The 22,889-nt window shown below is 43.1% G+C and overlaps 2 protein-coding genes across 4 annotated transcripts in view; one reads left to right on the forward strand and one right to left on the reverse strand.

Moving 5' to 3' along the window:
* The window catches only part of TESK2 (testis associated actin remodelling kinase 2), a 106,560-nt gene extending 105,170 nt beyond the window's left edge, over positions 1 to 1,390 (reverse strand). Inside the window, exon 1 of the mRNA XM_061632763.1 lies at positions 761 to 1,390. The gene's annotated coding sequence lies outside the window, so the exon portion shown is untranslated. The remainder of the gene's footprint in view (positions 1 to 760) is intronic.
* On the forward strand, positions 289 to 21,487 carry LOC133387618 (mucin-5AC-like). 3 transcript variants are annotated; one of them, XM_061632777.1, is made up of 6 exons: positions 289 to 982; positions 2,338 to 2,374; positions 15,267 to 15,671; positions 18,333 to 18,641; positions 18,863 to 19,029; positions 19,924 to 21,487. In XM_061632777.1, the coding sequence occupies exons 1-6, from the start codon at positions 737 to 739 to the stop codon at positions 19,966 to 19,968; spliced, it is 1,209 nt and encodes a 402-aa protein (XP_061488761.1). In that variant the 5' UTR covers positions 289 to 736; the 3' UTR covers positions 19,969 to 21,487. The 3 variants fall into 3 exon arrangements, with proteins under 3 accessions (XP_061488761.1, XP_061488762.1, XP_061488763.1); XM_061632778.1 differs by lacking the exon at positions 2,338 to 2,374 and having other exon boundaries at positions 818 to 982; XM_061632779.1 differs by lacking the exons at positions 289 to 982; positions 2,338 to 2,374 and adding an exon at positions 2,536 to 2,596.
* Positions 21,488 to 22,889: the final 1,402 nt, after the last annotated feature.

Consider the following 22,889-nt stretch of genomic DNA (forward strand, 5'->3'; position numbering starts at 1 on the left):
AATCAGTTTTGAAGTCTGTGTGAAGATGACTTCAAGGGAAAGCGTGCTGAAGTGGCAACTTATGAGGTTTTGGAGCAAGAAGGGATGGCGTTTCCCTGGCCTCATGTGTTCCGCGTTCAACAAACAGAGGTGGAAGCGCACTGAAGCCAGCTAAACTGCCAAACGTGCTTCTGAAAAGCAGTCCTTGTATTTGGCGACGTTGGGGGTGGGTCACTCACGCCCTCTCACTTTAAGGCTTCGACCAGAACGCCTTAGTATGGCTGTTCTAGCTAGAACCAGGCCAATTTTGTTTAATTTTGTCAAAGGGCTTGAAATAAACACAGCTAAACCCCAACTCACCCCGTCAGCTCCCCATTTAATCCTGCATTGGGTAGATGAAAAGACATGTTGAACAGATACATGCGAGAGCATCTTCCCTACCCACCCCGGAAGACCAAGGCCTGGTTTGGTCCTTCGGCGGGGGCGGGCTCGGGGGCTGATGAACGCGTCGCAGCTCCCACAAATTGAAATAACACAGACTTTGCGCTAGGAAATTGACAAAAGCAGCCAATCAAAACGTTCATCCCACAAAAATTCTGGCCAACTAACGGGTTGTGCCTTGGGCTATTCCAAGGTGGCAGGAGAGATCCGTGGCGAATGGGGACGGGAGGCAAGAACACTGGCCGCCTTACGAGAGATGTGGAGCGGGGAGAGGATATCTGACACGCCCAGATTAGTTCCGCGTGTGTACTTGTGAATGAACTACGTGGCACTGACTCACGTTGAGCTTGGAAGACGCGGCTCGGGCTTCTGTGTAAATGCTCGGTACTGTTTTATTTGGCGCTTCCTCCGACCGATTGCTCGCTCGCCGTCGCTGCCGCCGTTGCCACCGCCAACCAATCAATTCGGCTCCAGCCCAGCATGGAGGAAACAACAGGTCGCTCCCTATACAGCTTCTCCGCCGTTTGCTGCTTCCTCGCTGGAGCCTTCCTGCCGCTGCCAGGTACAAGAAAGCGCTTTCTACCATCTTCTTTTGTAACGGGTCGGATCTCGGAATCCACCGCTCTTGAGGAAGAGAAATCCAGTCTCCTAAACCATAAGGGGCACTTCAGATTCCCTGGAGAGGGCACGCCTGGCACTCGAGAAGCTATCGCAAAGAGTGCCTGGTTCCCCAGCAGCCGTCGCGTCTGCTCTTTGACGCCGGTGCGCTAGATTTTTGGTGAGCCAAGAGAGTACCGCTTTCCTGCGTGCTGCTTTCCCGGTTGTGACTGACTTTCTTGCTTCACTTCCAGTTTCAGCCTGGACACCAAGGAGGTTTTTTCGCCCCCCTTGAGTGCAGGAACTTAGTTTAGAGAGGTGTCTGGAAACGGTGCGCGTCAGCGCTGTTGTGTCTGGGCGGGCCCTCTTTATCCCTGAGATCCGCTATGGATTGGGAACTTGCAAGCTGTTGTGACTTGTTGATTTATAAAAATTATTTATTATTTTATTTATATCCCGCCCTTCTTCCCAGCAGGAGCCCAGAAAATAAGAAGTTCTAGGGTATAAGACTCTTTAGAAGTCACATCCCTCTGATGTGGAATTTCAAAACCCTTAAGGTGCTTAGCCAGGAGAGCAGTCAGGGAAATGCACTCTGCATATACTCGGAGGTACTCTCGCCTTTTGTTCGTAGTACTGATTCACATTTCGAAAGTTGGCATTCGAAAACGGATTTGGGTCTTACCCCAGGCTCAAACAAAGGCTTGCTTGCTTGGATGGATCTCGTTTTCACAGCATCTCTGTGTTTGATGGAGGCTTCTTGTTATGTGCTCCCCTCCCTTCCTTGCCTCCCTCCAGTCTCTCAGTTTCCCCGGCCCAATTAGTCCTTTCGCTGGTGTCTTTGTTGCAGACAAGGCTGAAGCTATTCATTAGCTCCTAGTGGGTGAGACAGTGATGCTGTTAAGGCAGAAGTCCAGGGCCCTGTTGAGGCTCTGGTTTTATAAGTTCTTAGTTTGTGGTTGAGAGATCATCAATTTACTTTTATTCAGAGTTATTGATGGTGCTTTTCAAGAAACTAGAGTCAACCTCCAGGGTTCAAACCACACCCAGACAAAAGGTTTTGCTCCTTTTTAAGGACGCTAGCGTGCATATAGGAATAACTGGCAGAAAGCTTGATTTAAATCTTGGGCTAAGAGCGTACTAGTTGCCCTACTGCAAAGCATTTCCATTAGCAACACCTGTAGGGGGAATTTGTTGATCTGCTGGTCAGTTGTGAAACCTCTTTGAAGCTGAATTTTTTAAAAAGACACTCAAGCTGCTCCCACCAGGCTTTACAGCAAAAAGCGGCAGGGTTTGACTAGCATCTTGTGCCTCTGTTTTCAGAAGAGAGAAGAGGAGATGCACTGGAACCAGCAGAAAAGTGAGTGTTTCTAACCTTGGTCTGCCCCAATCAGATATCTGTTTTAAAGAGCGAAAGGGACACATATGGGTTAGAGGAACTGAACCATTCTCTCTCTCACCCCCAACCTCCCAACAGCCCATTGCCTCAGACACTTTTTCCCGGTTGGGCTCAGTTCTTGTCTTGGACCCAAGACGATGGAGAAAAAAAGGACTTTGAGCATCATACAGAAGAGAGAAAATGGTAAAGGGGGAAAGTTCAGGACTCCTCACCCATATGCTTTTTTGGCTCTCATAACTGCACCCCTGCTTTATAGGTTTCTTGTGGCAGGCTTAGGTTGGAAACAATATGTATACTAACTTATGTGGCAGCACCAATAACAACAAATGGAGAAGTAAGAGATTGGTTAAAATAATCCCATTGTTCTGTTTTTTTCTGATGCATGACCTTGATTTATTTTTTATTAAAATAACTTGTTAAATAAGAGTATTATAGCTGCATTCCTGCTTTGTGAAAGATAGGCTAGATTGCATGGCTTTAATTTTCTTTTACAAAAAGGACTTTATAGCTAAGATAACCCAAGGGGAACCTAGAACTCAGGCTGATACAGGCAAAGATATTTTAGGCCATAAAGTAGATTCTTCCTATATTGGTTCTTGGGGTAGTCAAGAGCTACACTATGATTATCCTCATATTGCTGATATCTGCTCTCAAGCTAACTTGATTCATTGACCACCTTTGTACATCTAGGGAGGACAGGAATTCTTCAAACAGATCTATCACTAAGAAATTCATATTCCTACAAATATCCCATTGAAACTGGAAATCACATTTAATATCAGAGGTTATACTGCTGCCAAAAGAAGCTTTAATTTGCTATTATTGCTCATTGCAAGGCTCCTAAAAAGCACTCCCCCCCAAATTGGAAGATAATTTGTCACATTCTTCTTTCAGACTGTAGGTATTGCACATAACCAATTTTGGCAGGTGTGCCGCAAGCCATTTTTTTATCAGTCAGTTTGGTAGACTTATTTGCAAGACTTCTTCATCCACCCCACTCCCAAACTTGACAAAAGCTTGCATAGATATAATGCTAAACCATGGCTTGGCACAATCTGAACAAGTTGCAGTGAGCCTCTGGCTTGTACACTCCCCTCTTCCCCCGACCAGCACAGCAGGGAAGAGGTCTTGGGCAGCATTTACTTTCAGTTTCCTAGAATTTAAGGTTGTAATTGCATCAGAACTGTGGGTTATCACTAACTACCACCTGTTTCAAAACAAGTCAGCTTCAAACTATGAGTTATGAAGCTGGTTTGTTAAAAGTAACCATAATTTAAACCAAGTCCCCAGTTCAGACACAACAAGAAACAGATGTTGGGAAACTGAAAGTAAATGCTGTCAAAATAATCCCCCCCATACACATGGGGGTAAAAGTGAGTATGCAAGCTCAGAACTCACTGTTCACATAGTGCTAAGCCATGGTTTAGCGTTGCATCTAAAACGCAGCCAGAGTTGAACAAAGTTTTGCCAAACAAATCCAGTTTGGCAGCAATAAAGGCTATCAATCATCCAGTTATTTATTACAAGTCTCCCTGTTGTGCTAATTCTGGTAGGGGAAAATAAGAAGTTATGTATTCTGTGGAAACTCTGTCAGCCTTGCAGGACCTTTATGAGGAAGCAATCTCAACAAGCGTTTCAAATGATCTCTGAGTTATGACTAAGATAGACCCAAGCAGTTTCTGTTTGAAAGGATGACCAGGCAGGTGGTACTTACATATTTTAAGTGCTTGTAAATCTAGTTCTAGAGCTGTCTGAATGGCTGTGTACAGTGGAGACCCCTCATTAAGGGCAGGTGTGGGTCACTGCCCACCCTAACCACCTTAAACCTCCAAACCTATAGCCCAGTCAGTTCTCTGTTCCTTACATTCATATTCAATTGTTGTTGTTAAGTGCCTTCAAGTCGATTACGACTAATGGGAACCCTATGAATCAGCAACCTCCAATAGCATCTGTTATAAACCACCCTGTTCAGATCTTGTAAGTTCAGGTCTGTGGCTTCCTTTATGGAATTAGTCCATCTCTTGTTTGGTCGTCTCCTACTCCCTTCTGTTTTCCCCAGCATTATTGTCTTTTCTAGTGAATCATATCTTCTCATTGTGTGTCCAAAGTATGATAACCTCAGTTTCATCATTTTAGCTTCTAATGTTTGTTCTGGTTTAATTTGTTCTAACACCCAATTATTTGTCTTTTTTGCAGTCCATGGTATGCACAAAGCTCTCCTCCAACACCACGTTTCAAATGAGTTGATTTTTCTCTTATCTGCTTTTTTCACTGTCCAACTTTCACATCCATACATAGAAATCGGGAATACCATGGTCTGAATGATCCTGACTTTGGTGTTCAGTGATACATCTTTGCATTTGAGGACCTTTTCTAGTTCTGTCATAGCTGCCCTCCCCAGTCCTAGCCTTCTTCTGATTTCTTGACTATTGTCTCCATTTTGGTTAATGACTGTTCCATGGTATTGATAATCCTTGACCAGTTCAGTGTCCTCATTGTCAACTGTAAAGTTACATAAATCTTCCGTTGTCATTACTTTAGTCGTCTTGACGTTCAGCTGTAGTCCTGCTTTTGTGCTTTCCTCTTTAACTTTCATCAGCATTCATTTCAAATCATTACTGGTTTCTGCTAGTAGTATGGTATCATCTGCATGTCTTAAATTATTTATATTTCTCTCTCCAATTTTCACACCTCCTTCATCTTGGTCCAATCCTGCTTTCCGTATGATATGTTCTGCGTATAGATTAAACAAATAGGGTGATAAAATACACCCCTGTCTCACACCCTTTCCGATTGGGAACCAGTCGGTTTCTCCATATTTTGTCCTTGCAGTAACCTCTTGTCCAGAGTATAAGTTGCACATCAGGACAATCAGATGCTGTGGCACCCCTATTTCTTTTAAAGCATTCCATAGTTTTTCATGTTCTGCAGAATCAAAGACTTTGTTGTCGTCTATAAAGCAGAGGGTGATTTTTTTCTGAAATTCCTTGGTGCGGTCCATTATCCGACATATGTTTGCGATATGATCTCTGGTACCTCTTCCTTTTCTAAATCCATCTTGGACATCTGGCATTTCTCACTCTATATATGGTAAGAGCCTTTGTTGTAGAATCTTGAGCATTACTTTACTTGCATGGGATATTAAGGCAATAGTTTGATAATAGTCTGTGAGCCATTGTTTAGTTTTCCATTTTTGTCAACATTTGGATAGATTCAGTCTTGGTAACTTGTAGCAAATGCCATCTGTTCCTGGTGATTTTTTTCTTCCAAGTATTTTAAGAGCAGCTTTCACCTCGCATTCTAAAAGTTCTGGTTCTTCACCATACGGTTCCTCTGTGAATGAATTTGTCATCCTTGCATCTCTCTCTGACATAGTTCTTCAGTGTATTGCTTCCATCTTCCTTTTATTTCATCTCAGTCAGTCAGTGTGTTCCCCTGTTAATTATTCAAACCTACTCTTGGTTTAAATTTATTATTCAAACTTACTCTTGGTTTAAATTTCCCTTTAATTTCTCTAATCTTTTGGAATAAGGCTCTTGTTCTACCTTTTTTCTTGTCTTCTATTTCTATACAATAACTATTGTAAAAGTTCTCTTTGTCCCTACGTACTAGAGGCAGAAGGAGTGAGTTGTTTAAAAGACGTTTCTAGTGTTGTTTGTGACTGAGTGGGGATCTTTGAGATCCTAGTCCAATGCTCTAACCATTGCATCAGGGGCGTCACTACCAGGGTGCGGAGGGTGCGGACCGTACCCGGGTGACACCTTGAGGGGGGTAACACCCAGAGCCGCCCCACCCCGCACCATTGCGGAGCCGAGAAGTGCTCCGGGTCGGCGTCGGAGCAGCCAACTCCTCCTCGGAGGCGGGCGGGCAGATGAGACCGAAAGCAGGCACCCTGGAGCGCGTGGTGAGTGCGCGCGCGCACAGGGCCAGCCACCCCCGTCCATGCACCTGAGAGGGCACGTGCCGGAGGTCCGCACCCCCCCGCACTCCCGCTAGTGACGCCGCTGCATTACATTTATACATATATAAATGCTCATTTTGTTCTATCGATAATTGTTACTGTTTTTTGTAGTGTGACCCCTTCTAAACCAAAATAAGGCACTTTTCTGTTTCTTTTGGTTCTATTTGTAACACTGCAATGTTTAAGTATCCACATAATCTTTCAATGCAGGAGAATGGGAAGAAAACCAGACCTTGGCCACACCCCAGTGACCTTGCTGGTCACTCCCATGATCACATAGCAGCCCCACCAGTTTTAGAGAGCACCAGCTGCCACTGGCTATCTATGGAATTGCTTAAGGCCTACTGTTCCAGGAGATCTAACTTGCCTGCCAGCTCAGTCTTCTTGACTAACCAATCACTGTTCAATAGTTCCTTTTTCCAGCTAAATGCAGAAGCCCACTTCTTTCAATGGCTTTCAGAAATATAAAACTCCAGAGTATTTTTGGATTGTGAATGTTGGCTTCCCTCCTTAATGCCTCTGTGTGTGTGTGTGTGTGTGTAGCAGCTGTAGGTGTTTGCTTGTGCTGCACATATGCATGTCTCTAGCAGAGCCCTGATTGGCAGAGGAGCATAAAGCTTAGATTGTCACAGATCCAGGCTCTGCTCTATTGCCCTGAGGTCACAGATACACTGGGAGCAGTGTGTTACACAGCTGGCACATGTGGTATCCGGTTTCCGTGTTCCCCCCCCCCAAAGCTGGTCTTGCCAGCTTTGAAAATTAAACAAGACACACTCAGTTCAAGAGACCTTATGCAGTCTTACAAACAGAAATAGGCTCACTGACAATTTCACATGTGAACAGAACCTCATTCTGTGTGGAAAATTCAGAGAGCAAGAGACTAGGAAATGTGAAGGGTACCAGTTACTTCCAAAGCTTCTGGTTACTCCTCAATGCAAGTAATGGGTACAGGCTGTTGCTTTGTTGATCTGGAAGACTTTGGGAAACAAAACAGTATCTCCTAATTAGACAATCTTCTTTTAGTAAATAGTACATGTATGTGAGATGGTGACTGAGAGCTGCTCCATTTTCACAAAAAACTTCTAGGCCTACAGTCTGCATTTGGACCTGGATGTGTGCATATGACACATACATCAATTTTCTTAACAGAACGCATCAACTGCCGCTGACAAGGGACTGTTCTAGGTTGCTGTTTTCCAGAGTTAGATATTTCATATCCAGGTCATACATCTATTTTTTAGTGTCCTGTCCCTTACTTGCAGTAAATTAGTTTCATATAAACACATACTATAAGATGAATGAGAGCATTCAGCTTTCTGAAACACCTTAGCAAGCAACTAAGCTCTTTTTTGTTCTAAAGGTGTTGGACGCAAAGCTCTGCTGTTATGTTTTTGCATAGGAAAAAAATAGTGCAGGAGTATTGGGCTTTATTGCAATACGTCATATACACAAAGAGGATAAAAGTTATTAACTGCCTTTGATTATCTGCCCAATGCAGGATGGCCATGTGTGCAGCTTTTGGCTACTTGGAGGAAAAGTGGGATACACATTTGATAGTCATTGGCCAGAAATTTTACCATTTATTATTGGCTTAAAAGACAATGGGTGGCATTCAATACTAGTCTTACTCAGAGTAGACCCATTGAAGTGAATGGTTGTGACTAAATTAGGTTCAGTAATTTCAATAGGTCTGCTCTGAGTAGGACATAGTTGAATAAAACCCTGTATGCTGGGAGACAGAAAGTCCCTTGTTGACCTTGGTCACAGATTCACTGTATACTTACACAATCTATTGTCTCTCGTTTTCAGATTCACCATCTGCCATATAGGTATAATACCTACCTTACAGGGCTTTTGTATAAATTATATATTACATATATATCCCATCTTTCCTACAAGGAGCTCAAGGTGGCGTACATGACGCTTCGCTCACCTTTCTCCTCTCAGCAACCTTGTGGGGTAGGTTAGTATCTCTCATCTCTGGTCCATAGGTTACAAAAATAATATATATGAAGCACTTGCAACATTCTATAGCGCTGTATAAATCCTCAGTATTAAAAGGGTCTCGGTGGGAGAGTGGACTATATTGCTAAAGTAAACTTAAGTTCTTTTCTGTCCTCCTGTTTTGCAATCACAATCTCCCCACCCCACCCCATTTTAACAGAAGGAGGTAACCTAAGCAGCAGTTTCTTCTGGCCATCTCGAGAGTTCATGGGCTGAATATGAATTTCAGCTATGGTTTCCACTCTGTGAAACCCTCTGAAAATGTAATCAATTTGATTAATCAAATAAAACTCACATTATGAATTGACCTAAGGTGATTTGTTTTTTGAAAAATCAAGTGGGTTTCAGCTTGGGCTTTCAATCAGTTGACTAAATTTGTATATGCATACATTTTACAAGGCTGCAATTTTTATCTGTTGATTTCCTTGGGTGAAAGGCCCTTGACATCAACGGGACAAGTTTGCTCAGAAATAAGTCCCAATCAGCTTAAGCCCAAGGAAATCTGCAGACAAGAATTGCAGCTACACAGCCTTCTTGGAAGCATTCTCCCACAAGAAGTAGTGATGGCTTCAAAAGAGGATTAGACGAATTCATGGAGGATAAAGCTATCAAAGGTGACTAGCCAAAATGGCTGCTTTCTGTTTCCACTGTTGGAGGCAGTATGCTTCTGAATACCGGTTGTGGAAATCATAGGAGGTGAGAGCGCTGTTGGCTACTGTGAGAACAGGATGCTGGAATAGATGGGCCACGGGCATGATCCAACAGGCTCTTCTTGTTTTCTTAAGTGCATGCAGACACGAGCTCCACCACCCTCCCACACATAATGAACACACAAAGCTTACATATCCAAGATACACATACTCAGAAAGGGACAAATCTCCATCACCAACCCTAGTGCTGCCAAGCATGATGACTCCAGCTCCAGCAAGGTCCTGCTTCAGCCACAGAGCTGCCCATTGCTACCAAGAGCTCCAAGGCCATTCCAAATGCCATTATAGGAAAAGAAACCTGGGCTGAAACATCTTGGCCTTCCTTTCAAAATGGAATTAGAACATCAAAAATTTAGGTGAGCAACAGAGATAGCAGGAGCAGCAGCGCAGCAGCAGCAGTGATAGAGGCAGCAGAAGCAGGGTGTGATACTCTCACTTTAGCCACAGTTGGATGCTCTTGGCAGCAGGCAGGATAGTTCCTTTAACTCAGGAAAAGAATAGTATTTGCCCCTGCCTTGGTTGCACAGCAGATTCCACCTTGATAGCTTCAATGAGGAAGTGAGTTGGCTGCACCAGTGACAGCCTTTTCAGACTGTAAAATAAGCAGCCAGTTGACCATTTCATCTAGAATTGCACGTTTAAGTGGGATACTTTAAAAAAAATCTGCTCACAGATCTTGAATTGATTTAATCAGCTGAGCTTTTAGCCCTAGTTTTAGTCCCTAGGTCTAGGTTTGTTATTTGACCAGCCACTTGTCTGTCTGGACCTTCTTATGGAACACATGCTTATCACTTCTACTGTATGAACTTTGCAGTCTGTTCCGTAATGACTATTATGTGTCAAAGCAGGAGAAAGGAATGGCCTGCTTCAATGACCAGGGAATCTTTGAGAGAAATTGCCATGTTTCTTTCTTATCATGGGCAAAGTTAAATGATTAACTGCTCTTTTTTGTAGTCCAAGATAGGCCGTATTTGACCAGTAGCTCAAATTCTTCTGCATGTTGATGAAGTGATTGACAGTAGCTTGCAGACAGGAAGGGAATGTTTAGAACTAACATCACTACATTGCTGTGAAGGTAACTGTGTATTTTTAGGCCCTATTCAGACATAACAGGAAGCCATGGTTTCCTGTTACAAGAACAAGTTGTGGTGAGCCTTATGTACTCCCCCCTCACCTCTTTTTTTGTGGCTGTGAGGAAATTGGAAGCTTCTGCTTCTAATTTTAAACAGACTACAGTTTCCCATTAGGTCCAAACTTGGAACTGTGGTTTGTATAAAAAGTCAGAAGCAAAAGCTTCCAACCTCCTCCTCTTGGCATTTGAAAGGGAGCGGAGAGCATCCCATACTGAGGCTTGCCCTATTTCGTTCATGTAGTGGCAAAACATGTTTTTTGGTTCTGTGTGACCTGGCTTAAATAGATTACAGCAATAGGATGAGAGATCACCCTCCTGAGCATGTGACTTGTGAGAGTTACTGGTGCTCTGATCCAGTCTGTTGATCACTCACAAGCTTGTTTGTGTGGAAGCACCCTAATGACAGTTAGTTATCTAGACCTCGTTGTTAAAAAGATGCCTGTTCTGCTGGTTTGCATGAACAAATATTTTCTGTCATTAGCTTTCTCTTTTAGCCTCTGACTCTTGCATCTTAGTAATTGGGGGATAAGTCCCAATGGACTTCCAGTTAAGACAAAAGGGTTAAGTTCTGCCAGTCACAGCTGTCTGTTCCCAACAGGGGTGTTAAACCCCTTACTTTTTTGGGAGCAGGGTCCCAGCAGGGTTCCTATGTCTCCAACACATTGCAAGCCAGTCAGCATGAAAAGGGAATGTGTTAGCCATGAGAAGAATCTTCTAACTTGCTTCCTTGTCCTTTCCTGAAGATCAGAGCAAGTTAAAGTGAAAGGAAGTGAGCCAGCCACTGAGAAGACTCTTCTCAGTATGCTAGCACACTCCCCCTTTCATAGTGATTGGCTTCTAGGGACCTCTGTTGTTTTGGGAGAAGGCATGTGTGGGAAGAACTGAGGAGTGTGAAGATGATGATGATGAACAAGCAAGCAAGGGGGTGTGGCATGGCTTTCATGAAGGGACCCTGTACTTCTGAACTTGCCACTACACTACTGGTTCCCAAGGGCTCATTCTGTGGGCCAGGGACGATCCCATCTGGCATGGTTTAACAACAGTACCAAGGTATGATACAGGAGGCTTTGGAGGAAGGTGTTCATTCAGATTTTTCCTCCATGCCTTTATACTTCTATTACCAAGACCCTGTGTTAGGCCATTCTTCGTTAGAAAAGAGAACTCATTCCAGTGTGTTTCCTAGGAGTAGTACATCCTGTAGTGGTACTATGTTTTAGAATTAATACTAAGAAGGCCATAAGATGAAACTAAACATTACAAGAAATGTAAGGCTGCCATTTTTAGTGTCAAATCCACCAATCCCATCCCATATCGTCTAGTTCAGTTTATCCCAAGATCTGCCATTTTGCTGTTTTCCTCACTGTATCATTCTTCAATGTGAGTAGGGAAGCACGTGACATAATGACATGAGGACATGGTGTGAGTTGCATTAATGATGAAAGCCACCTTCTGGTTTTTTGGGAAAACTACACATTGGGGTGCAAAATTTCAAAATAAAATTAAAATATTACATGTTACAGGATGGGTTTCAGTATGAAGCTGCTATTTTAAGAGATGCCAAATGTCTTGTAATGTTTAGTTCCACCCTTAGCCAGACTCTGTGCCCCACTTGTTCTCAATACACCCTCACTGGAAGCACTTAGAACTCCTTAAATCCAGGCAGGAGCATTGGGTACTGGAACCAGAAGCTTCTAGGTGTGAATGTGGAAATAGTACCGATTGGGTTTCCTGTTGGCAATCTTTAAGGTTACCACTTTTCTATGATTTTTCCTCATTCCTGCTGCTGAAGGTTTAATTTATCTCATAATTATTAGTTACACTTGGCAAGAAGAGATGGCCTTTCCCCAGCGCCTGTGCTCTGCTTCCATCTGCTGCATTTGCATGAGCTGACTATGTCCCAGTCTTAAGGCTTAAGATCAGCAAATAGTTCTTCAGAATCCTGGATTGGTCAGGCTCCAAAGGCCCAAGTAGGCAATAAACTACAGAAAATCTTTTTCTTTTTTTGCACGCTGCAAAGAAAATATGTAATCAGGGTCCTTGAATGTTTAGTGTAGAATCCTGCACATCCAATAAAAATAGGTGTATGTGTGATACTGTATATGCTTGCTGTATTCTGGCATATAACTTTGGTGTTTTGATTGTTTATGGCAGCCTTCGCTAACCTGGTTCTCTTCAGATGTTCTGGACTACAGTTACCATCAGCCCTAGTTGAATAGGGCTGATGGGAGTTGTAGACCAAAAATCTGAAGAGCATCAGGTTGATGAAGGGCGGTTACAACTACTTCTACACACACACATACACACACACACACACACATGCACGCATGACAGTGTTGAGGGGAGGTGGGATGTTTAGCTTCAGGAGCCACAAGGAGAATGGAATTGAGGTCCAGAACAGAAATGAGGAATTGTGTGAGAGGCAGAACACCCATCCCTGACTATGGGAAACTCCACTCAAGCCCACTTCTGGCTTCTAAGTCTTGTGGAAACTGCTCACATCTTTGTCAGGGTCATCTTTTCTGCCATTTTTTAAAAAAAAATAAAATTGTAAATTGGCATTATCAGAATGATGGAGAAACCACAGACAGATTATACAATTCATACTGTGTGATATAACTGCAGATGTGCACACTTTGGGATGAGAGAGAGCTAGCATCTTAGTATTGTATCCTTGGGTGGTTGGAATGGAAGGAAACTGCTTGTGTCTAGATTAACATTTCAGTCTAAAAAGCCACTGCAACTACTGGGGCATAATAAAGTTTTATCAAATGATTGCTGTATGCTAGTGAAAAGGATGGATTTCTCCACTTTGTTCTAGTTGCAAAAGGTATGTTCCCTTTCGTAACTCCTTTGTATTCTGAGCACAATGTACCTGCAGTTGAAGGATGAAAATTGTCTTCTTAATTGCTTTTTGAGATGTTTTTAAAGATTTTTTTTAAGATGTTTTGTTTTAATATGTTTTAAAGTGTTTTTTAAGATGTTTTAGAGTGCTTTTAGTGTTTTTGTTTTCCACCTTGGGCTCCTTCTGGGAGGAAGGGCAGGATATAAATTTAATAAATAAATACACACACACCCCAAAGCTGCCTACCCAGGGAAGCCAAGATGCAAACATCCATAGAATGGTGAGAACTTGCTTTTGCTGATCTCTAGGGTGGACAATCCAGTGTTCTGTCATCCACTGTAAATACCTGTAGGGCATGGCTCCACAAGATTTCTATGCATTCTAGCTGTTTGAACAGAGTAAATTTCCATTGAAATTCCCCCACATGGATGCCTTGCAAATTAAAACTGAGCAAACTAGTTACTTGACACACAGTGAAAACCAGTTTTTCTCATGCTAAACCACTGAGATTTGCTAAATGAGCCAGAGACGGGGAGTGTGGGATTATCAAGACAGTGAACGGGCAGGATTTGTTATTCTTTCTATTCTTGGTGCCTTTTGGTAGCTGCTTAGACATGAAGTTTAGAGATGAAGCTACTATGTTGGGCACAAGCGCCTTTTAGAAGGGTGTACCACGGAAACCTGACAAACTTAACAGCTACCAAGCCCATGTCAGACACATGTTGCTCAAGGCATTGTAGCAAGCAGAACTAGCTAAGTGTCTCAGTAACAGCAAGGCATCAAAGAACAAGACAGGGATCCTTTTGTTCCTTCTGTGCCATAGAAGAGAATCAAGCCTCAAGTCAGAATGGCTAGTGGTTAATGCTGTTCTCTTCCCTCCCCCAGAATGTGTGTGTTGGTTCACTCAAATGAATATACGTAAAAGTTTAAATTCAAGAAAAAACGGTATTGAGGGACTGTCTCCGAACAGAAGCCTTCATGTACACACCATATTCCGCAGACAGAGAAAAATGTAGACATGCGACTGAGAATTGGCATGATGTTTTGTCATGAGTCATTACCCTGAGCATGCTGTGTATGTGTTGTGTTTGGATGAAGAAGCCAGTCCAGTTGTGCTTGTGTGGTATAGTTCTTTCAGCAACAGGTCTGCTAGGAACAGCTGCCTCAGCAGAGATCAAAGACTGAAATATAACTAGTAAAGAGTCATGGAGAAACTGTAATTCTGTGGTTTGTGGCACTGGATGGAGCATGGGAGTTCCATTTTAACTCCTACTTTACTGTGTGAGCAAGTGTGTGACTTCTTTCCTTTCCACCCTTAACTGTCTCTTTTGTTTGTTAGACCTTGTTCACTAGACCTTGGTCACAGGAGGTCCTTTCTCCACTCTGAGCATCTTCTACATTTTTCTGTATAGATAATAAGACCTCTCTATGCCCACTGTTCTAATTCCTTCAGTTAGGGATTTTCTCTCATAAATATACTGCACTTCTGCTAACTTTGAGGTTCACCTCCAAGCCTGCTGATATCTCTCTTGTGCATGGATGTTTCCATTTTGGCTACACAAGGATTGGTACTTGGATAATGAGTTCGCTATTAGTATAGATGATTCGTTGTGGCAGAAGAACATGGGCTTCTCAAATTATCTTTAACTTTGGGATCATGAAGACATGTATACCTGTCCCCAGAGAGGTTAGTTTTCAACCCTAGCCTGCTATATTTATGTCTTTTCTCTTTTGTTTTTATACTTTGCAAGGGGAGAGGGACCATCAGAAATGTTTGTCCACATAGCTCCATGTGTTATATTGTGGGGGAAATAGTGCTCTTTCAAATCCGTGGCTTGATACTGATTTTTCTCTCTGACCTGATAGCCAGCAGTGATCATCACTAGCCGTATACACCTTTACTGCAGTAGGAAGCCCTAATTTGTCACACTTTATGTGTTTGGGGAGTGGGATGAGGTTTGGAGGAAATCATTTCCATTCTGCAGAGAACAAGATGGCTGTAGTGTGACTAAAGGAGGAGATGACTAGCAGAAGAGGAGCTGCCTCCCCACCCCACCCTGTAATTGTATATGATTTGCCCTGTGGACTCTGTTCCTTCCCATTCCCTCTCATTTCCTGTTGCTGGATGCAGCTGACCTTCTGGACATGTTTTGTAAAGGAGGCCAGTGGTCTTAACTTTCCTCTGTTTGTTTTTCTTGCACTAGGAGTTGGGCAGAATTTGTCATCAACTCCATCCAGTACTGTGTCACACTTCATATTCCCCCACACTGAGGCTGGCAGCTTCAGCAACCGGAAAGTTGCCCCTACTGTCACAAGTGTGGATGGCAATGCCACCTTTGCTTCACAATTAAATGCCAGTAGCTCAGTTCCACATGAACCTCTGGCCCCTACCACACATGGCTCCTTGTATACCACAGCAAGACTACAGAACACAACGCTTGTCACCAATAGTAGTGGTGATGACCGTTCATTGCCTACTCCAGCTGCAAACGTGGTGGAAGTAAACCAGACCAGCCTGGATTATTCTGAACCCATCAATACCACATCCTGGGTTATTTCCAGCACAGTCGTCATGGGTACAGAGCCCTCTAAATCGAAGGACACACGAGGTAAGATTTGGTAGTCATTCAGCCATTTCCCATGGATTGTAGTTTAATCCTCAAGCAACTTGGGTGGAATTCTCACAATTAACTCTTCGGTGGAACATCTGAGAAGGTTTTGTGGCTATAGTACCTGATCCCACACCTGCCAAAATCAGGAGGGGGGGGAGTAAAACAACATCTGAACTAAACTTCCAAGTGCTTAGGATCATAACTAGACATTTCTGTGGCCTAGGCAGGCTTAAAAAATCTGCCTCCTTCAGTTTTTGAGCAAAAACGTTAAATATAACTCTGTAGCAACACTGCATTTTGTTCATTCCCACATGTGAACTTTAAGACATTTTGAAACTCCTGCAATTCTTTGTTAAAACATGGAAGTGGGAAGGTAGGCAGAGCTGGGTTTGTGCCAAGCAATAAATGGAGCAAGAAAAATCAGACACCTCAGCATTTCCCTTGTACCATAGTATACAGCCACAAGAGTGGCTGTATACTATAGCCAGCATGGATTTTTTGCATTCCACAATGTTAAATTGAAAATACCCCCATGCCATTCTGATGCTTCTCATAACTTCATTTCAAAACAAAACCTTACAAAACGTATAGTCCTGAACTATATGCTTGCTGAAATACTTGCTTAACAACCCTCTATTTTCAAGGTGATACACAAAACAGTCAGAGAGAATCGAGAGTTCAACGTGTAAAAAAGGAAAAAATCCAGACCCCTTCTTGGACTTTTTTTCTGTCAGAGTTCTCATAATTTGTTGAAATTAATTAAAATTTAAAATTAAATTAATTAAAATTAAATAAAAATAAAAATCACCCATGTTCACAGAGTACCTGTAATCGCATCTTCTGCAGTTTAAAAGTTTTAAAAAATGCCTGGCTGATTCTTAGTTAATTTAAGAAATTTAGCATTTAGTCAATTATAAGTAAGAACCAACTGTCAGTGTTCTAAAAGCTAGACTCACAGTGTTTGGCTTGGCTAATTGGGGACATGCCCACACCAGACCTTTATTTCACTTTAGACAGTCATGGCTTCCCTCAAAGAATCCTGGGAAGTGTAGTTTGTGAAGGGTGCTGAGAATTGTTAGGAGATTTCTATTCCCCTGACAGAGCTGCAATGGCCAGTGGTTTAACAGTCAGCTGCTCTGATTGAAGCTCTGTGAGGGAAACAGGGTGTCTGTTTCACTTTAGAGAGGAGATCAGGTCTCCTGCTCCCCTGGTGCATTCACTATAGCTGCCCAATTTCCCTGCTTTTTAAAGTTTTATAGAAATATCTGTTGGCTGTAGGTACATTCTTAAACTGCAAGGGGTTTTTTTGCCTATTAGTGAATATATTAAAAGTTACGCCGTTGTAACAAATAAGATTTCTATTGTTTTTGCTGAATAGGTGACTGCTGTTCATTATGTTCTGTTTGTAAATCTTAGCTCTTAATTTTAACTGGCTTCCAGTTGACGTCTTGCAAATCTTATCTTTAGTAACCAGCAGAGGAACTCTTGCAAGCTTATTATTCATTCTGTTCTGTTTGTAATGGCAAATGCTGTTCGTGACTGGCTCCACACACAATCCATTGTTTTTTTCTAGTAGGAATGGCTGTTCAGCTTTTCACTCGAAAATTCTGCAAAGGGAGGGGAAGACTTAACAGTGACTGAAGCCTGCTGTAAAAAGCTTAGCCTGGGTCAAAGGGACAAGTTGTATGAGAGTAAATCCACAACAGAGGCTCCCCTGGATGGGGTGGTAGATCTGGTCATTTTTAAAGCCATGTTTAATAAGGCAATACGTGTGCCACTATATTAGAAGCACTCTGTAAACTGCAAAAATAGGGGAAGTGAAGTCATGTTCACCATCCTTCAAAGAATGAGAACACCACAGCAAGCAGTACTGCAGCGTTGCAAGTGATTGGCAGGAAACATTGCATACTGGAGGTCTTGGTCTCCATACGAATATAAGTATTTCTTTGACTACTTTTTTGCTAGTTTTGATTGTTTCAGGTTAAAGAACAGTTTATCTGAGGGAATCCATTGGTGACAGTGGGAGGTGGGAAGCTCTGTATCTGATGCACCAGAAACTGAAGATGCAAAGCACATATTGACATGCACCATGCAGTGGGGCTTGCCTTTGAACTTCCTTGGCCTATATAGAGTTAACTGTGGTAGTTCACCTCCCACCTAGAGCCACCTGATAAAACAGCTAATTTCTGACTCCTAAACAATGGTTTGTCTGATGGAATTTATGTCTCTTTGGAACTAAATATTTGGTTCCTAAGGTTTCAGTAAGAACCCTCTTTCTGCTAATTATTTTATGGAGGTTAGTTAGGGTTCATATGTGTCTAGATTTCCAATCTCTACAATCAGAAAGCTCAAATTCTCCCATCTGAATAAATTATCCAGGTCCCACTGTGTACTGAGCTAGCAGAGGGATCCAAGAACAAATATATTCTACACAGCACATGTATTAGAAAGCTTGCTATTATAACCCAAACAACGGCAAAGGTCTATGAGTGTCCATTAGTGTGTGTCAGCCATTGAAGTGCATCTTTTTACCATCTTGGTATACTGAATTCTGCAGCCTGCTCTACCCATGTGGTAGAACTATAGTAAGAGAAGAACTGACCATGCTGGATTCTTCTCTCATTTATTCCTGAACCAGGATTCTCTTTTTCTCTGCAGGACCAACAGTTACTTCCCAGCCAGAATCTTCCACACTTACCACCTTGGAGCCTACAAAAAGGAGACCAGAAACAATGTCAGTGACAGACCATGAAGCCATTGCAGTGGAGAACAGTTCTGAATCCACATCGGCTCCAAATATGACTGATACTGACAGAAGAGCACTCGCACTGAATGCATCTAGCACTACCACATTAACACCAGTTGTTGTCTCCTCCACACGCACATCCCACACATTACTGGAAACAAAGCAGCCAGCTAACCATGTGCAGAAGACTTCTGTAGTGGATGTGGGAGAAGCTGGTGAAGGTACACACTTGGAGCCCTTATCCCATCCAGGGAACAGCAAGGACAGAACAGGCTTGGGAACTAGATAGATATCAGGGAAAGTCAGGGAAGAAGATATATAAAAATGCTTTTGCGGCAGAACAAGCTTGATCTTCTGAAATGGCTGGTAGATGTATGGATTTGCCATTCTAGCACCGGGGTAATAATCTGTGTTTCATGGCCTGACTTTTTCTTTCCTGCAGATTTGCCTAGTATGCCAGAGGTCAACCCAGTAGGTGAGGACCCCCTGGTGATTGCTGTCATCTTCATCTTTGTTGTAACAGTGGGGATCCTGGCTCTTATGGGGTTCTTGAGGTACCGGCAGCGCAATGGTCGGCTACAGTTCCGGCGACTCCAGGATTTGCCTATGGTCAGTGCTCACAATTAATCCTCACTGGTTGGGTCTCTAATCCTGACTTTACAGGCTCTTCTCTTCAGTCTTGTTTTTCTTTCTTATTAGAAAATAGGAAGCTGCCTTACACTGAGTCAGACCGTTGATCAGTATTGCCCAGTATTGTCAGCATTGACTCACAAGGGCTCTCCAGGGTCTCAAACTAGGGTCCCTCCCAGCCCTACCTGGAGAGGAATGAACTCTGGGGCCTTCTGTATGCAAAGCAGATGCTCCACCACTGGGTTACAGCCTTTTACCTAAGCAGAAACCCTTGCTCTGCCTTGAGAACCCTCCTCTGGAACATAGGGTTCATAAAGGCATCATTCAAGGGTCATGATGAGAATGTGTTTGAAAAGGAGACAGGATCCATAGTGCTCATAGTGTAACTGTTTGTGAACGATTAAATGGGAGGGGAGTGCCTTCAATTAGATCCTTGACCTTGGATACAGGGCATCCCCAAAGCTGTTCCAGATCACATGGGGCTATTGTTTGAGAAAGACTTGAAACTGGCACCATGGATTCCCCCCCCCCCCGTCAGAGTGGCATATATTTGATCCCCACTTCAAGTTTAATGGGCACTCAAGCTGTGGGCCATCTCATCAGGATGTCTCACCTGGGGTATGGCCTAGATGCTATTGCACCATAAAATCTAATCTACCTGCCTCATCTGAGGCTGCTCATCTCTTTCACGTATGATGATTCTTTAGTGGGGCAAGAGGGTTACTTCAAGGTGTCAGTGGAGTGGCAGGTCATATACTGGTGGTATAGGTCAAGGGACTGTGTGCTCTCTTGCTTTGATGCCCTTTACCTACTCCTGTTCCTTCAGGTCTGCAAAAAATTAACAGGGTCTCCCTTGTTTCCTTTTGCTAACAGGATGACATGATGGAGGATACACCTCTTTCCCTCTACAGTTACTAAGCAACTGGAAGACAATTGTCTTATTCAGATTCTGACAAGCCAAGGGAGGCTCAAAGGTTCCTGACTGGGAAGAGCAACCCTTGCAAGATGTGGGGGCTGCTGTACTGATTTGCACATGACTATAAAGTTGTGAGTCAGCTGACTTTTTCTTTAAAGACACCTTTTTATTCATTCTTATTTTGAGAATTGGAACCAGCCTCACCTGGACCTTTCCATTGTACCTTGTGCTCAAAGGCTTACAGCTCTGGACAAATGAACTTTCCACAGGTTTTGATTCAGTGGCCACTAACTCTGGCTAACCATTGCAAGGGAGGTCTTTCCAGGATTCCTGGGGGCTGCACTGTGGAATTCTTGCACAAGAAGTGAAGCAGCTCTGATGGCAATTCAGCCCAGCACAAGCCATGGAGTATAGCACCTGTGAATGGAGATGCAACCCAACTGTGATTTAAAGATCTAGGTGAATCCCTCCTTGAGTTTTTTTTAAATTATTATATTATTTAAATTGCTCTTCTACTTTCACTTTTTATCAATAGGGACCCAAGATGTTCCTGACGATGTAGCAGGAAAACAGGGAGCGGTGATCCATTACTTGCCCTGAGCCCTGCTGCATCAGACCAAAGGTCCTTTTAGTACAGCATTCTGCTTCCCACAGTGGTTGGCCAGAAGCCTCCAGGAAGCTTGCATGCAGGACTTGAAGGCGATAGTCCTCTCCCACAGTTGTTCCCCAGCAAACTGTATTCAGATACATATTGCATAGCCTGACTGCTACGAAAGAAGTGCTCCATGCCCCAGTTATTGCTGTATTTCAGCAGGAATAAAGCCATTTTTGATTCAGACTGCATTGCTTGGGGAAAGTACCTTAGTTTTGGAGTTTCCCAACAAAGCAAATTGTGCAGCTATGCTCAGGACTAAGGTGTGCCATGTGAGATGCCTAGCAATTTGATGTCCAATCCTTTTATACCAGCCCAGTCCTGCTCATCCACTACCAAGGCTGATCGGTGGGACTCACCTGTACCTATTGCTGCTATTGGAAGTCACGTTTAGCTGTCCTACTTCCTTGCTTGCTAGCTCAGCATTTGAATAGTCCTGGCAACTGACTTTATATGGACTTGGCAGTTACCTCCTGCTGTTCATACAGGGCCTTCATTCCTCATCTGTCACTTCCTTACCTGCTAACCCTAGAGGAATTTGTTGTGCCTTGTCTGGATAAAGAACTTAGATTTACCAGCTCCTAGTTGTGCAACATAATCCTAAATGTTGTGGCAAAAAATGCTCCAAAAGAGGCCTTCTCATTAAAACTACGGAGAGGACCCTGAGTTAAAAGTGGCTGCAGTTTCCCTCATGCCTGTGTAGGGGCATGCTTCTTCCTCCATTTCAAGTTTTCTTGTTCCTGTCCTGTACCTTTTTTTCTCCAGTTCTGTTTTCCCTCACTTCACCTAGCTTTATGAAGGCTTCTCCAGAAAACAATATTTTTGTGTTCAGACTGTTATTGGTCCACAAATAAATTGGTTTCCCTCCAGATATCTTTATTTCCCTTCTTGCTTGAAGCCTCTTAATTTGTAAGTTTCAGGTGCTAGGAGAGACTGCTCAGTTCAGAGATCCAGAGTTTTCTATAACTCCTCCAACACACATTCTTGCAAGAAGTTCTATTTTTTCATTATGCTGTGGCTTTTCACATTACAAAAAGAACCACAGCACCTGTTTACACATCATCTAATCTGTGAAAGGGGAATTTTTATTCAGGGATTGTTCATGCACGGGGATTGTACTTTGACAAAAGACTAGTTTTTTTAAAAAAACACTTCACTTTATCCTTTATAAAACCGGAAGGTGTCACAAAATTGGAATTTTCAAGAGGCCTAGAGAAAGTTGATATGCCAGGCGATGCCCTTAAGAAGGCACAAATAATCCCCCTGAAATTGGCGGAACTGCTCTAGAAAAAGTGGGTAGGCTTGCAGTCACAAGTGTCAAATTAATCCAGATAAGACCCAAACAAGCCTGAAAGATGCTGATAGCATGATCCCAATGCAGGTTTGTTCTGAAGTCAGCCCTGCTGCAACCAATAGGGGTCACCCCAAAGAGTGTCAAGGATTGCAGGCTCTCCATAAACAACTGTCCTTCAAGAAACAGATGGAGACAGAACCTTTGCTTAGTTACTGATGCAAGTTCAGCAGTCACTTTATAATTTTATAGTCTGCTCTTCAAAATTGGGGGGTAACAAGCTTTGGCTTTTACTGGTATTCACTCCCAAAAATGTTGCTAGCCCTCCCCCCGTGGGATGGGGTGCTGTCCCTGATCTCATGTCTCAAACACATCATGATGTTGGGAAAAGATCGCTTCTCTTTCCATCTCTAAACCTGGATTTGGAGAAGGTTGAGCACAAATAAGCCCCAATCTTCTCTCAGCAGCTCAGAAGTGGTGGGAGCGGATGGATGGAAAGAGGATTGCTTTGTTGCTGCATCGAAGGGAAGCCAGAGGTGAAAGCATATTAGCTTGCATCTGCCTGTAACTCCAGGTTTTGGCTCATTTTGGTTGCCAGAGCCTGGCTCCCCTCTCACCATGTGAGAGTGACATGCTTGCATGCAAAAGATCCCTGGTCCAATCCCTGGCACCTCCAGGTAGAGCTGAGAAGGACCCCTGACTGAAACCCTGGAGAACTGCTCCCAGGCAGTATAGACCAGGGTGGCCCATGGGGTGCATTTGGCCCCCCAAAAGGTATTTGTGGTCCTCTTAAGCCCTACCCCCAAACTGTATTTTTTTAAAAAAATTGGTAACTTCTGTGGGTTGCCTTGTGGTGATGTTTTCTTTTTTCAGTTTTTTAAAAATATAAGTTGGGGGCTTAAGTTTTTAAAAATTGGACTTAACAATGAATGATAAAAGGATTTAAAAATAGAGTAGAATACCTGATGGGAAAGCCTTTT

Source organism: Rhineura floridana, chromosome 6 (genome assembly GCF_030035675.1).
Source record: "Rhineura floridana isolate rRhiFlo1 chromosome 6, rRhiFlo1.hap2, whole genome shotgun sequence".
Classification (NCBI taxonomy): Eukaryota; Metazoa; Chordata; class Lepidosauria; order Squamata; family Rhineuridae; genus Rhineura; species Rhineura floridana.

What these genes read in the sequence shown, in the direction of transcription:
- LOC133387618 (XM_061632777.1), top strand. Translation starts at nt 737, where the DNA reads ATGAACTACGTGGCACTGACTCACGTTGAGCTTGGAAGACGCGGCTCG. An exon ending in TAAATCGAAGGACACACGAG is followed by an intron (nt 15,672 to 18,332) that starts GTAAGATTTGGT and finishes TTTTCTCTGCAG; the next exon opens with GACCAACAGTTACTTCCCAG. An exon ending in GACTCCAGGATTTGCCTATG is followed by an intron (nt 19,030 to 19,923) that starts GTCAGTGCTCAC and finishes TTTTGCTAACAG; the next exon opens with GATGACATGATGGAGGATAC.